This window comes from Stenella coeruleoalba (genome assembly GCF_951394435.1).
Source record: "Stenella coeruleoalba genome assembly, chromosome: 13".
Classification (NCBI taxonomy): Eukaryota; Metazoa; Chordata; class Mammalia; order Artiodactyla; family Delphinidae; genus Stenella; species Stenella coeruleoalba.
Genome location: NC_137159.1, coordinates 38,376,465 through 38,391,557, shown reverse-complemented (window position 1 = coordinate 38,391,557; position 15,093 = coordinate 38,376,465). Strand labels below are relative to the sequence as shown.

The 15,093-nt window shown below is 38.1% G+C and overlaps 2 protein-coding genes across 2 annotated transcripts in view; one reads left to right on the top strand and one right to left on the bottom strand.

Annotated features, from left to right (window-relative positions):
• Positions 1 to 305: 305 nt before the first annotated feature.
• On the bottom strand, positions 306 to 14,181 carry CCT4 (chaperonin containing TCP1 subunit 4). Its single transcript, XM_079941065.1, has 14 exons — positions 13,981 to 14,181; positions 10,314 to 10,366; positions 9,748 to 9,837; positions 8,695 to 8,803; positions 7,893 to 8,035; positions 6,479 to 6,600; positions 5,997 to 6,129; positions 4,852 to 4,991; positions 3,731 to 3,827; positions 3,538 to 3,648; positions 3,314 to 3,444; positions 2,938 to 3,172; positions 751 to 864; positions 306 to 517 (listed from the first exon to the last, which is right to left on the bottom strand). The coding sequence occupies exons 1-14, from the start codon at positions 14,105 to 14,107 to the stop codon at positions 503 to 505; spliced, it is 1,620 nt and encodes a 539-aa protein (XP_079797191.1). The 5' UTR covers positions 14,108 to 14,181; the 3' UTR covers positions 306 to 502.
• COMMD1 (copper metabolism domain containing 1) overlaps positions 14,094 to 15,093 on the top strand; it is a 236,083-nt gene continuing 235,083 nt past the window's right edge. Inside the window, exon 1 of the mRNA XM_079941070.1 lies at positions 14,094 to 14,181. The gene's annotated coding sequence lies outside the window, so the exon portion shown is untranslated. The remainder of the gene's footprint in view (positions 14,182 to 15,093) is intronic.

Here is a 15,093-nt window from a genome sequence, read left to right as displayed (position 1 = left end):
GCACGAGAAAGACTTTCATTTTTCACTTTTCTTCTGTATTGTTAACTTTTCAAACAGCATATATATTATTGTAAGCAGGGCTTTATCAGGGTGATGAGCATACTGGGCCATTTTTCCTTCTCAATACTTCTGTTAAAAAACTAACCGAAAACTTAAAAGTACCCAGGATTAAGCCCGTAAGGAAGTTAACAGGTAAGTGCGAAGTCTTCTTTCCCTTCCTATACAGATTTCTCAAGAGGATCAGAGGTAACAGAGGTTGTGAGGGCAGGGCAGTGGGGGTAATGCAGGAGCGCAATCAATTAATCTGCCCTTTGAAACCATATTTTTAATGTTTTCATCAAACTGTGTCAATACAATTTGAAGCAAATGCCAGCTGGAAAACCAGGCCCAGAAATTCATAAAGAAAACAATCTTCCAAACAACAAGGAATGCCAAGGTGCTCTTCCACTCCAGCTGCACTATTAGCGGCCATGATGGTACCAGTCAGCCAGTGTTATCCATGTTACCGACTGTTTACCTGAAAAGAGAAAAACTTAGATTTCAAAACCTGTAAGGACAGAATTTTAAGGATGGAAGATGTTTAAGGTGGTTATCCAAATCTCCCTATTTTTATAGGTGAAAAAAGACTAGAAGTATGAACTGTTTTCACCCAGACTAGCAAACTAACAACATTTACTGCCCCCCACCCCAACTCTTCAAAAATATGCCTTTCTGACCTTGTAGGGAAATTCACGACCTGTATATACTTACCACATCATCAATTTTCAGAATGCTCCGGACAGTTTCAGTTGCTAGAGTCAGTGCACTGACTGAAACCAGCAGAGGCTGGACAACCAGTTCCTCCAGTATGTTGGAAATACCACCCTGCAAACCAGTACAAGTTGCTTTTAGTGTTTGTAACTGATACGTATCACCAACTACAGTTACCAGTAAACCTCAAGGCCTCTCAAACTTAGTTTTCCCTTAGTCTAGTCAAGAGTCAGATACTCTCTACTAAGCTCTTCTCTACACTGTAGCTTGTATTTCAACTAAAATTTGGAAAAATTGAATTCCAAGCCTAACTCCAAAACAACTCCTTATAAGCATCTTTTAGTTAAAAATACCCTGGCAAAGGGCCTTCCCTGGTGGCGCAGTGGTTAAGAATCTGCCTGCCATTGCAGGGAACATGGGTTCAATCCCTGGTCCAGAAAGATCCCACATGCCGGCCCGTGCACTACAACTACTGAGCCTGCGCTCTAGAGCCTGTGAACCACAACTACTGAGCCCACGTGCTGCAACTGCTCAGGCCCGCGCGCCTAGAACCCATGCTCTGCAATGAAAAGCCACCACAATGAGCCCGCGCACTGCAACAAAGAATAGCCTTCACTCGCCACAACTAGAGAAAGCCCACGTGCAGCAATGAAGACCCAACACAGCCAAAAATAAGTAAATAAAAAATAGGGGCTTCCCTGGTGGCGCAGTGGTTGAGAATCTGCCTGCTAATGCAGGGGACACGGGTTCAAGCCCTGGTCTGGGAGGATCCCACATGCTGCGGAGCAACTGGGCCTGTGAGCCACAACTACTGAGCACGCGCGTCTGGAGCCTGTGCTCCTTAACAGGAGAGGCCGCGATAGTGAGAGGCCCGCGCACCGCGATGAAGAGTGGCCACCACTTGCCACAACTAGAGAAAGCCCTCGCACAGAAACGAAGACCCAACACAGCAAAAATAAATAAATAAACTACTACCCCCAACATCTTAAAAAAAAAATTTATTAAAATATAAAAAAATAAAGAGTATCCTGGCAAAAATTACGTAGATGATCATAGTTATTAAAAATTATGAGATTTGTTTGCTGTACACCTGAATCACAATATTATAAATCAACTATATTTCAGTTAAAGAAAAAAGTTATAAGATTTTAAATTATCTGATTCCCAATTCTGAATTTGGACACGTCTGCTCTATACCCTGCTTTTACGTCATTCTCACTTCCCACTTTTAGATTCCTACTGCCACTATCCTAGTCACCTTTATCCTAGGATTACTGGTGATGGTTGTAACAGGTGAACCTATCTCCATTCTTCCCTCCTTAAAATACTCTTTTCAGCACCTTAGCCTCTTGGTTAAAAAAACTTTAGTGGCTCCCAACTACTGGAATTAAAACACAAAAAAACACAAACACCCATGCCTGTCTCAACAACTTAAAGGACTCCTCATTCTAGCTTTTATCTGATCTTTCCAATCTTAAAGTCCACTGTATGACCATCATATAACCTCTGCTCTAGACAAAATGAGTAACTTCTTGGTCCCTCTTACCTGTAAACCACTGCTTCCCCATCTGAAACTTTTTCATTCCCTACCAACCAAGGCTGCAGCTTCATGAAACTTTCCCTAACCAGGTAGTGCCCTCCTTTGAGTTCTGTAACCATTCCAAAAATATCATCTTGGATTGTCAATTTTTTTCCATTACATATTATTTGTCATCTCGATAAAAGGAGACATAAAACATTAATACAGAAGGGGAAATTATTATTGTTCTATGTGTTTACCCTATACAACTACACTAGGCTGGTGCTCACAACAGCAGCAATGGTTGACTACACACCAGGCATCTTTGTAAGAACTTTCTAATTAGTAATCCATTTAATCCTCACAGGCCTATGAGGGAACTATTAATAGTCCCTGTTTTTACAACCAAGAAAACTGAAGCACAGACTACGTAACTTGTTAAAAATTGTACAACCATTAGATGACAGACTTAATGAACAATACTTCTCACTTAAGGCATAATCTTCATTCTCACTAGATGGCATACATTAATTAACCTGCAGGTCTTATACTTAAATCCAAGGTTAACTCTATTTTTGATTACAAAGCCTTTCATTTGACAATTATGAAGCTTTTAGTATTTTATAATAATCAACATTTTCTGCAGTAACTAAAGATTAAATTATTACCTTTCGGACATTAATGCCTGTAGTTTTTTCTCCTTGGGCATGCCTGTTTCTTAGTTCTGTTACTGTAGAAATGGGATTCAGGCCAGCATTTTCAGCTAGTGTAGATGGAATGACCTCCATAGCATCTGCAAAAGCACGAACGCAGTAGGATTCCATACCACTCAATGTTCGTGAGTATTCAGTTAACCGCAGGGCCAGTTCTATTTCTGGAGCACCACCTCCTGCAATAAGAGCCCTGAAATTCACAAATATATTTTTAGCTTATTTTATCCAACAGAAAGCTATTTTTTAAAAGTAATAACTTAGTATTTATACCTTAATAATAAAAATACCCAAGTTTTTATGTTCAAAATGTTACACAGTAATTTAATATTACCTCTTCTTCACTAAACAGCGAATAACACATAGGGCATCATGAATGGAACGCTCAGCTTCTTCAATCACCAATTTGTTAGAACCACGAACAACGATTGTAACTGTTTTTCCAGGGCTTGCACAGCCTGTAATCTTTAGTAAACAAACTCCTAATTAGGTATTTGAAGGATTAAAACAAATAAAAAAAAAACCAGGCAAATAGAAGCTTAATTTTAATATTGCTACCTTGATCAGTTTGCCAGAACCATTTAAGCTGACCTCCTCAGCTAACTCAGCCGATCCCAGCATGTCAGCAGTGAACTGGTCAATATGAGCAACTGGTTTGGTTCCAATAGTCTGAGAAAAATAGTGGTATACACAAATTGAGAAGTCTGAATAGTGAACATTTTCACACATACAGATACTAAGAATATTTTACCTTACAAATGAATTCAATATCTTCTCTTTCAATATCCTTAACCACCATAATCTTCATTTTGTTCAGGAAATGTAATGCAAGATCACTAAGAGCATCTCTAAAATACAAAATCAGTGATTATGTCAATACTAGGTTAGGAAAAAACTTTGCTGTTCAACTCCTTTTTTACGGTTTTAGTAATTATACTGTTGTTTAAATAGCCAATGATTTAAAAAATTATTTGTGAAGGAAGATGCTTTAAACAGCTTACCAAGTTTATGACCTCAAAATTCTTAAATAAGATTTCTAATGAATATTTAAAACATATCCCAACGACACCATTTGTAAAACACACAATAAAAATTATTTTTCTTAATACTAAATAAGTATAACTGATAATTAACAATCGATGCTTTATGAATTTAGAAATTAAGTATGATGTAATTCAAGACTCCACAAATTTATACACTTTTACACAAATTACCTGCAATGATCCTCCTGACAACCCTTGATACTGAAGGGCAGATATTACTATCCTTGTTTTACAAATAAGCACACTGAGCTTTGAGAACAGTTTATTCAAGGTTACTAGCTATTACATAACTTGTATTTAGAACCAGGTATTCCAACTCTTCATCAAGGTTTCTATATCAAGAGCATCCATAATACTTTCTGGCATAACATATTAATATAGTACATGAGAATATGTCTACCTATTACAAGAAAACACTGAAAACACACAAAAAAGGGATCAGTTCAAACTTTGGAGAATTCTTCCAATCCATGGACTATCCAGCATTCCCCCCAAAAGAACTTCTAAAATTTCAAGGCAAGCTATTGCATGGACCTTTAAATAAATGCCTCTAAAATTTTAGCTAGCTAATTAATTTTAGACTAAAGTTAGGTTTTTACTTGAGAGTGAGGATCTTGGTCTAGAAGGATAATATATCCCACATTTAAATGATCATTAACAGGAAGAGAACTCACTTTAGATCATTTACCAGAATACAACAATATCCTAAAATGCAGATTCATTCCAGATTTCTAGTGGTTTACCCACCTCGAATGTTTCTTAAAAAATTGCTAGAAGGGATCCAAAATCAATTATCATTAAGAGGTGAACAAAATAAATAGCCCCACACCTTAGAATAGACTTCTGTATGAGAAGAACATTACATCCTGTTTTCTTAATTTGCTTCACTAAATTTAGAATATAGGCTCTCTCCTCTCGAAGTACTCGGTCCATCTGGACGTAGTCAGAAACTACTATTTGATTGTCCATCTGTTCAGAAAAAGGACGTATTAATAATTTGCATTTTAAGAGTCCTTAAGCAAAAAAGTGAGATTTTTAATGAAAATATTATGTATAGTATAAATTCAACCAAAATCATACAAGAAATTATAGACACGCACAGAAAAAATTCAGAAAAAGGAGTATACACAAAACTTAAATCAGGTTTTTTACTTTCATCTATACAAATTGCTGTCTTATTTTTTACAAGTACATTTTTGATGATCATAAAACATAAGAATGATTATCCTATTTCGTGAATGTCAGTTCTTTTCATATGAATTTACGCATTACTGAAATATCAATAATTTCAGTTGCAACCTTTTTACTCTATGAATTGTTAAAAAAACTGGTATGCTGAAAGGAACTACGAAGGACAAATACTGTTGTACAAAGACCTACAAAACAACGTTTTTATGTGGGTTAAAATCTGGGAAACAAACGACTCAACAGGAAACTTGTATGCCAACACAATGTAAAATGAGAGCAAACCTGAATGAGATGACAAAGATCAACCACTCCTTCAGGGGATGGTACTTATGACTGATAGATATGGGAATAATAAAAAATGGTGGTTTTCGGAGTGTGGGTAATAAACTGGTTTTAAAATTCCATTGTGCAAACATAAAGACAAAAGATCTGCCTGCTAGGGAAGGATGGGTAAAGGTTTCTGTTCTCAGAAAGCTAGAAAGAATCTGCAAAGTCCATTTATACTATCACTTTCACATAACCTATTTTTATTGTTTCATAGACATCCCTATCATTATTTGTCTTCATTTGTGAAGTGAATGCTCAATTTCAGTAAATAGCCAACTGAGATTATAGATTTATCATGTGTGGCATCCAACATTTTCTACTTTTATCTAAATTTTACTAATTATTTTTAGATCCTTGCTTTTTATCACTGGTATCAGCATTTTCTATTTTTATAAAAAGAAAAATTTCATTATTAAAAAGTCAAACACCTAAGGAATCATTTCATTTGGTTTTACTTACATCTGTTTTGGGAGCAGATAAGCAGAACTGAATAAGCCCAATCTTAGCCTTTTCAACCCTGGTTATACCAGAATTTGCCACCTTTTGAGTAAGAACCAGACCTTCCACCAACTCACAGTCATCAATTGTCCCACTAAGAAAAAAGAAAACGAAATAGTTATGAAGGGGCGGAAGTCTTCAAGTTTAATAGATTGCTAACAGATTAAAAATCATCAGTCTGATAAGATGTGCTTCAGCCTCACTCACATTTATTAGTGCCCCATTCCTGAACCTCTCCAATCACACCACTGCCCTGCCATCATTAGGGAATATAAATAAATTCTTGAAATTCCCACATTAACACAAGTTGTCATGAAAACAAAACAACCAAATGTATGTGACTTTCACCTATGTACTTTTCATTTAACTTATTTATTTTTGGCAAGAGCTTATGTTTACTTTCAAAATTAATTTTTATTAAAGTTATAATTAGAGATGCTTACCCAAGTTTCTTAACTATTTTAACATCTCTAAGATCTACACTAGTAGCTGTGGCTGGGTCAATCACTTTCATCACTGCATTTACAGTCATTGGAGAAAGGAGACTTGAATATTGAGAGACAACCTAGAATTATTAAAAAAGAAAATAAAGTCAGTGTCGTAACACAAAAAGTCCTAGTTTTTTAATGATAAAGGTATTCAAGAAGTAATCTCAATCATTTTTTTGGCTGGGGTGGAGAGCATATGAGAAAACATTCCATATAAACTGTCTTTTCCACTCAGGTTTGTCAGTCACCATATAAAAACATATGCCTGTGTTCCTCTTTTATTAATATAGTAGTCAGGACTGACTAGATTACTAGTAATTCTACAGGAAATCCAAAAGAACAAGTTAATTTTCTGCTGAGGTTTCCTATCTAAAATGAATTTATGATCAGATGTTATATATGTGCACCCCTATTACTGAGGGGCTGACAAAAATAGCTAATGGTTAACATTTATTGAGCACGTATTATATGTCAGGCAGTGGTTTTAGCACTGTACATTCATATATTCATTCAACCTTCAGACGAAAAACCTGAAACAGCTTAATTAAGTGGAGCCAGCATTAAACCCAAGCAGTCTAGGTTCTATGACCAATGCTTGTAACCACTATGATATTCTGTCTATATTAGTTCTGGGGACATTTATCAATAATATTACTTAATATCACTAATACTATCTAGCTTTCCACTTAATATATAAATAATGCTGATGAAAAGGAAAAAGAATGGGGTGGGGGTGTGACACACAACATAACAGAAAACAGGTGACATGAGTTCCCAAGAAATTTAAACTTACATCACTTCTTTAAGTTTGGTAAGAAAAGCAGCATAGATATTAGTAAGAGATGGACCATGATGGGCAGCCCTATCTTGGGTTCAAATCACAGCTCTACCTCTTATTAGTGGGTCTTGGGTAAGTGATATAACTTCACTAGACCTCTTTTCCCATCTGTAAAATGAAGATACTACAACTTACCTGAAAGCCTTGAAGGAGTAAATTTTACTTGAACTAATTCAGTTACACAAATTAGCTACCTAGTCACTCTTGAGAGTTAACATTTATGAACTGTACAGCATCAAAAATCACAGTGTAGGGACTTCCCTGGTGGCGCAGTGGTTAACTGAGCCCACGTGCTGCAACTATTGAAGCCTACGCGCCTAGAGCCCGCGCTCCTCAACAAGAGAAGCCACCGTAATAAGAAGCCCGCGCACTGCAATGAAGAGTAGCCCCTGCTCGCCGCAACTAGAGAAAGCCAGCAGGCAGCAATGACAACCCAACGCAAAATAAATAAATAAAAATAAAAATCACAGTTGTGCTTCTTAATGAACCTTAAACTGTAATTTTACAATGATCCCATAGTGCTTGTCTCACCTTTGAGTTCAATGAAGTGGCTGCACTATTTAACAAAGTTTCTCTGTCACTCAGTTCCACAGGTCGAGACATGTCAGTCAAGATTTCAATACCCTTTTCCAAAGCCTTCTGGAATGACTCAGAAATGATGGTGGGATGAATCCCTGCCATTTGTGAAAGGTGAGTTATTTAATTGTAACAGATAAACTTCATATTTGATATGACTTAAAATTTCTCTGTTTATTAAAATTTCAAAGTAGTCATAAATTTTAAATTACTCTTAAATAATAATGGTTTGAATAACCTTAACCACTAATATGTCTAATATTTTTTAAATTTCCATTTAATTTGGAATAGATCAATTACATACTCCTATGATATTTAAGACTGAAACCGATTTTTCACTTTTCAAAACTCTACAAATCTACATAATAATTAGAATAAGTGACTGGCGAGTCACTATGACATTTAGGCACCATTTACCAAAGCAGGAACCCATACTTTTTCTCCTAAATCACAGTTTTCATTTATATCTCGTTTAGTACACCACCAACCAGTCATTTTTGAAAAGGAAAATTTTATCAAGTTCCATTCAAAAGGAAACCTAGCCAAAACAAAAACAAATAAGAACAAACAACACCCCCCAAAACCAAACCCAGAAGCAAAAAGAAAAAAATTTCTAATTCATATGGTAAATATACCAAAATTTAATCTAAAAATTCCTGCTTAAAAAATTCTGCTCCAAATTAAATTGTAAATCTCATATTACTTAATATTTTTTTGCCTTTATTCAGTAATAAAGCATGTCCTATGTTCTACCCACCTTTCTGAAGAAGCTTGGTACAGGAATCTAAGAGAGAGCCAGCAATAATGACCACTGACGTCGTGCCATCTCCTGCTTCTATATCCTGAGCCTTAGATAGCTCCACCAGCTAAGTGAACAGAACATGTCAAATTGCTCAATGAGAACTATGAGAACCTAGTAACATCTAACTCAAATATAACATCAATGACCTTCACCATGAGGTTCACATATAGAATTTGATTATTATCAAAACTGTAAGATTCAATATACTTGACTTCTGATTCGCTGTCCACCTTGGTCTCATTTAAAAATGACGACCTATATAGTTGTGGCATGCAAAATTCTACTTACATACTTTCTAACAAGCTATATTATGATTTCCAGTTCAGACTAAGGGTTGTAAATTTTTTCTTCCCAGTACTTAAGAGAACTATGGGTACCCTGTAGACTCAGAAGCTATGAAATGCAGCATTCAGATGAGAGAATATTGTCAGTTTGAAATCCCTGGCCAAGTTTATCTAAACTGACCCTGCATGAAGCATAGTCTGATTCATTTTCAGTCATCTTTAACTAATTAAAAGAGATTTTTTAACAGATAGGAACTTCTAAGGAATTTGTTTTTGCTGAAATGGTGACTTCTCACTTGACACTGCAATCACTATTATGATCTGTAGTTGAATTAGAAACTGTTTTTAAAAATAAATGTCAGTGCAAGTTTAAACACAAGATTTATTTTGCAAACAATTAAAATGATTTTGGTCTCTTTCAGTTAACACCCATTGAACTAATAATTTGTACAATTTCATGTTTTTCTCCCTTCCTCATATGTGTGGCACACTGCTGTGAACAAAGACAAGGAGTCATGTTTTATTACAACTTGCAATGGAGAATATAATGCTAGACATACAATGTATCCTAAAAATATGCCTGTTTAGCATATAAAAGGAAAAATTTTCACCATGTTTTAAGCAATATCATGTGATCAAATAAGAAAAATTTAACTGTTTACCAAATATCAAACAATACACTTAAAAAACCCCCACAAAACCCTCACCTAAAAATTATACTTACCATTCTGGCTGCTGGATGTAACACCTGCATTTGTTTCAGAATGGTGGCACCATCATTTGTAATGGTCACATCACCTTTTCCATCTTGAATCTACAAAGTTTGGTTTTTTTAAAAGAAAGTTATATTTCAAAAATTTTGTTTTCTTCATCCAGTATTGATGTGAAATCCTAAAAGCTCTACTAATTTGAACACTTCTTGTACAGAAGTTAACTTATGTTTGCATAGTGCTTAACTTCAAATTGTTTTCCCTTACATTGGTATAATGATTTAAGAATACACACTAATATTCCAGCTTTGCAAATGAAATAGCTGGGTTTTTTCCTACTTAAAAGTGAAGGAACTGAGACACCAAAAAAGGGATAGAAACGGTATTATAAAGAATCATTATCATAAATAAAATATGAATTATAGTTAGGTCCCATTCATCCCAAAGTAATCTATCCCTTTCTGAACTCTCAAAGCCTTTCTAACACTTTACTTTTTAAACAGCACATCTTAACCCTCTATAGAGCGCTTGCAGTATGAACAGCAGCACTCAGTAAGTAATGAATGATTGAGCCTTTCACCATTTTATCCATTCCTTTCGGTCCAAGGCTTGTTCTAATAGCATCAGCAACGGCTGTAAACAGAAAAAAAAATAAATCAAGACCCTTTAAAGAGCATTTTTACCCTCAAATAATCATTTTGGACTTATTAGAATATGGTGGACAATTCACCATGTTCACTAAAGAAAATTCAATGTCTAATAATAATCTACTGGAAACAGTAATTATTTTACTCCTTTAATTATACAACGCTTCACTTTTTGTTGATAAAATCACTATACATAGCACTTGTACTCTGCATGTGGTAAAATAAATTTTGAGGGTTCACCTAATCTTCCTTTAAGTATCAAAATGGTATAACCTACTTATGCGCTCTGAATGAGGACTATATTATTTTCTCCATGCCTTAAAACAAGCCACGATAATAGGACAGCTATATAATTTGCTTATATGTTTACTCTGTCTCTCCCAACTATAGTATAATTTCTGAGGGCAAAGACTTTTGTTTACTAATGTGAAGCTGGTATATGGATGAACCACAGTTTAAAAAACAGTAACAAAAACCCTCTTTGAACCCAAAACCAAATCAAAAACCCCACAAAAAAACAAAACCTCAAAACCTTAACTAAATCTAAAATCATAGTATTTTTAAAAATTTTTATTTATTTAAAAAATTTTGGCCACACCGTGTGGCATGCAGGATCTTAGTTGTCTGAGCAGGGATTGAACCTGCGCTCCCTGCAGTGGGAGCACAGAATCTTAACCACTGGACCATCAGGGAAGCCCCTAAAATCATAGTCTTTAGACATCATTACTATGTTATGAACCATCTCTGGACATATAGTCTACCACTCCATTCCTCTTATTACTTGTCCATGAGCATGTTTCTATTTTATTGATCCACTTATTACTTTCTAAGAGAAATTGTAATTGATGTACTTGATCCCCTTTACTGCGACAGGTCCAGGACAAACGATTAAATCTCCCCACCCTTTTTTTAAAAAAGATTTAATTTTATTTATTTTTGGCTACTTTGGGTTTTCATCGCTGCGCGTGGGGTTCTCTAGTTGTGGCGAGCGGGCACCACACTTTGTTGTGGTGTGCGGGCTTGTTGTGGTGGCTTCTCTTTGTTGCGGCGCATGGGCTCTAGGTACGTGGGCTCAGTAGCTGTGGCACGCAAGCTTAGTTGCTCCGCAGCATGTGGGATCTTCCCAGACCAGGGATTCAACCCATGTCCCCTGCACTGGCAGGTGGATTCTTAACCACTGCACCACCAGGAAAGTCTGCCTTCCCCTTTCTCATATACCATTTCACCCCATATACAAAGGGCTAAGATAGTGCCCTATTGTTGTATACTCCACAACTAGCATAATGCTTCCCCTTCATTGTATAAACAACGCATAATCTGGACTTCCCTGGTGGTGCAGTGGTAAAGAAGCCCGCACACCCTAGAGCCTGCTCACCGCAACTACTGAAGCCCGCGCGCCTAGAGCTCGTGCTCTGCAACAAAGACAAGCCACCGCAATGAGAAGCCTGCTCAATGCAATGACGAGTAGCCCTGGCTCGCTGCAACTAGAGAAAAGCCAGAAAAGCCTGCGCACAGCAACGAAGACCTAATGCATCCAGAACAAAAAATAATAGTAATAATTTAAAAAAAAACATAATCTTAAAGAGGGTAAGAGAAAATATTTGGTATAGTTTAAGAATTATATTCTACTTAATTATTTCATAATTTGGGGCTGCATTTCCTAATTATTCAGCCATCCTTACCCTTTCAGGTGATTTTAGCGAACCCACATGGCCACAATTCTACAAGCAGACCAATTCATTTTAAGAATGCGCCCTTATATTCATCTATGTGAAGACTCTAGAAAGACACATTGTGCAAAAAATAAAAAAAATTCTAGACTGATTACCCCTCTGAAAGTGTTTGAAGTTTAACACACTGTGTAGCAGTACACAATTATATGTTAAATGACTTGTGCTGAATAGTACTAAACGACCACTACTACTTTTGTGTGTGTGGTTTTGATATCATCAACCAATGGTACTTAATATACTTTTTGGTTATTAGCAAAATAAAAAACTGGCTCCATGAATTACACTAAAGATGCATCTGGCAAAACCTTTTCTCAACCAGTTTGTAGGGTTTTGCCTGACTTGGACAGACTACGAGTGGCCCTTAGTTCCACAAGCTCTCCTCACTTAAGATGTAAGGGTCATGTTTATAGGTAAATAGATGGCCTTTTCTTCCTATATGCATACCTCCCTCGTTCAGTTTTAATTCTCTGTGCACTGATGTTTCAAAAGCTACCAAAGAAAACGTCCCATCTTGTATCCTCCTTGTTTGTTGAAAATCTACCATATTATATAGCATTCTTGCCCACCCCCCTCCAACAGCCCCAGAATTTATCTAACATCTTCTTTCTAATGTAATAAATCTAAGTTTCAACTATGCTCCCTAGGTAACTATCCACCAACTTTTATTTCCAGGTAAATATTCTCTCTTGAACTTCCAAATGACTCCTAAATTTACCCATCTGGTCATTCTGACCTCCTCAACTCATTTAGGCTCAAACGAGAACCTATTCTTTCTTCTTCTACCATCCTCCCTTCAGCACACCTGCTTCTTTCAGCAGCAGCATCACACCCTCAGTCACCTAGACAAATAACCTCAAATATTTGTAAGGCTGTACTTTGTATACATCTGGCTCTTCATATGCTTTCTCATTTAATCCTCACAGCAACCCTCCAAGTTAGGTACTATCTCACTACACTGAAGAACAATCTGTAGCTGCGCGAGTTGTTTTAAAACCCTTTCCTAGACACCAGGCCCTTCCAGATTCGGACCGACTTTACCTTTCCGATCTCACCTCTCATTTCTTCATGCACCTTATGCTCTAACCCGAATGAAATACTCACTGTAGCAAATACACATAACGGCAAGATCTCTAAGCATTTGTTCTCACTTTTCCTTCCAGACTCTTCCACCTCAACCTGACTTATCTTAATCCTCACAACTCCCTTTCTGGAAAAAAGGGCAACTTTCCCTCCCCGATTTTATAAGTAAGGAAACCTTGGTTAAAGGTCACAAAGCCACGAAGTAACGTAACTGAATGAAACCCAGGACTTCTTAAATTCCACGAAAGGCCAAACTGTTCTCTATTTGCTCGTTGCACGTGCAGAGAGGACATCAAAGCACAATGCGGCCTCATAATTATTCTCAAACAAGATGGGTCGGTTGGTTCCCCACATCCCAGTACAATGGGCCCCGCCCCAATCTAAGGCGCAGAGAGTGTACCCGAATTCGTTTCAATAGCTGTACCGAAAGAAGCTTTTTAGTAAGAACAAGAAAACTGAAAAGTATTGTTCAAACATTCTACCAGTGGACCGCTGCATGCGGGCCTCGGCCTCTTTCTTAAATAGGATGAATGAATGCAGCACGGCCCGGCAAGAAAAATTATGGGCGTCTAAGACGCAGAATAGGGCAAGTCCAAAGGCCTCCATACTCGGGGTCGGAAATCATGGGCAGAGAACAGACAGGAGGATCCCTGCACTGAGCTTATTCTATGGGAGGCCCACAGGGGATCATCCGAAGGAACAGAAAACGAATCATGCCCATCCAAGACTGGGAGTGAGAATGCACAGCTAAGCCCGGAGGGCCACGGCTTAGGCCGGGCAGCGATACCTTTGGCCGCGGAGATGTTGCTGAAGCGGATCTGGGCCGGCTTATCGCGGTCCTGATAAGCGCTCTTCCCGCGGCCGGCGGCAGCACCGGCGGGCGGCCCGCTCCGGGTGACTATGTTTTCCGGCATGGCAAGCTTGGACGGGTCTGCGTGAGCTCTGGAAGGACGGATGGACGCGGATTCCGGCTGGCCCGGGACTAACGGTAAGCACCCACCGCCTTCTCGAAGCTTCCGGAAAACTACGCCGGCGCCGGGAGGAGGAGGCGGGGAAAGGGGCCTCCCTGGAGGCCCGGCGCCGCCGTGACGTAGAAGGCTGCCCGCTGCATGCCGGGTACGGAGGTCGCGCCGCAGATCTTGGGGCTGTTGGGAGCTGTTGGCCTGCGGCCCAGTGGGCAGTGGGCGGGCTCCTGGGAGGCAAAAAGGACCACCTGCGATTGAATAAGGCTGGAGTTGGGACATCTCATCTCCTTGGCCCTGAGGTCCCTTCTGTTAACTCAAGCTGGACCTGTCCGCTAGGTGTTGTAGCAGCCGGGAGTTACTCCTGGGTGGGTGGGGCAGGGCTGAGTTGGTTTTTACTGGCGGTAGACGTGTATTTTATTCAGTTTTATATGTTTTGAAAGCGAGTTGGAAGAGAGGTTGGAAGGGGTGACTTCTTTTCCCCCCTTTCTTGTTTTAATTGAGGTATAGTTGATTTACAACATTGTATTAGTCTCAGGTGTACAACTCAGTGATTAAAAATTTTCATGGATTATACTCCGTTTAAAGTTATTATAGGGAATTCCCTGGTGTTCCAGTGGTTAGGACGCAGTGCTTCCACTTGAGGGGGCACGGGTTACATCCCTATTCTGGAAACTGAGAACCTGCAAGCCGTGTGGCGCAGACCAAAAAAACAAAAAAACTAATTATAAAATATTGACTATATTTCCTGGGCTGTACAATACATATATCCCTGTAGCTTATTTATCTTATATGTCCTAGCTTCTGCCTCTTAATCCCCTATCCCTGTTTTGCCTCTCCCATCCTTCCCTGTCTCCACTGGTAAACACTAGTTTTTTTTGTTGTTTTTTTAAATATTTATTTATTTATTTTTGGCTGTGTTGGGTCTTCGTTTCTGT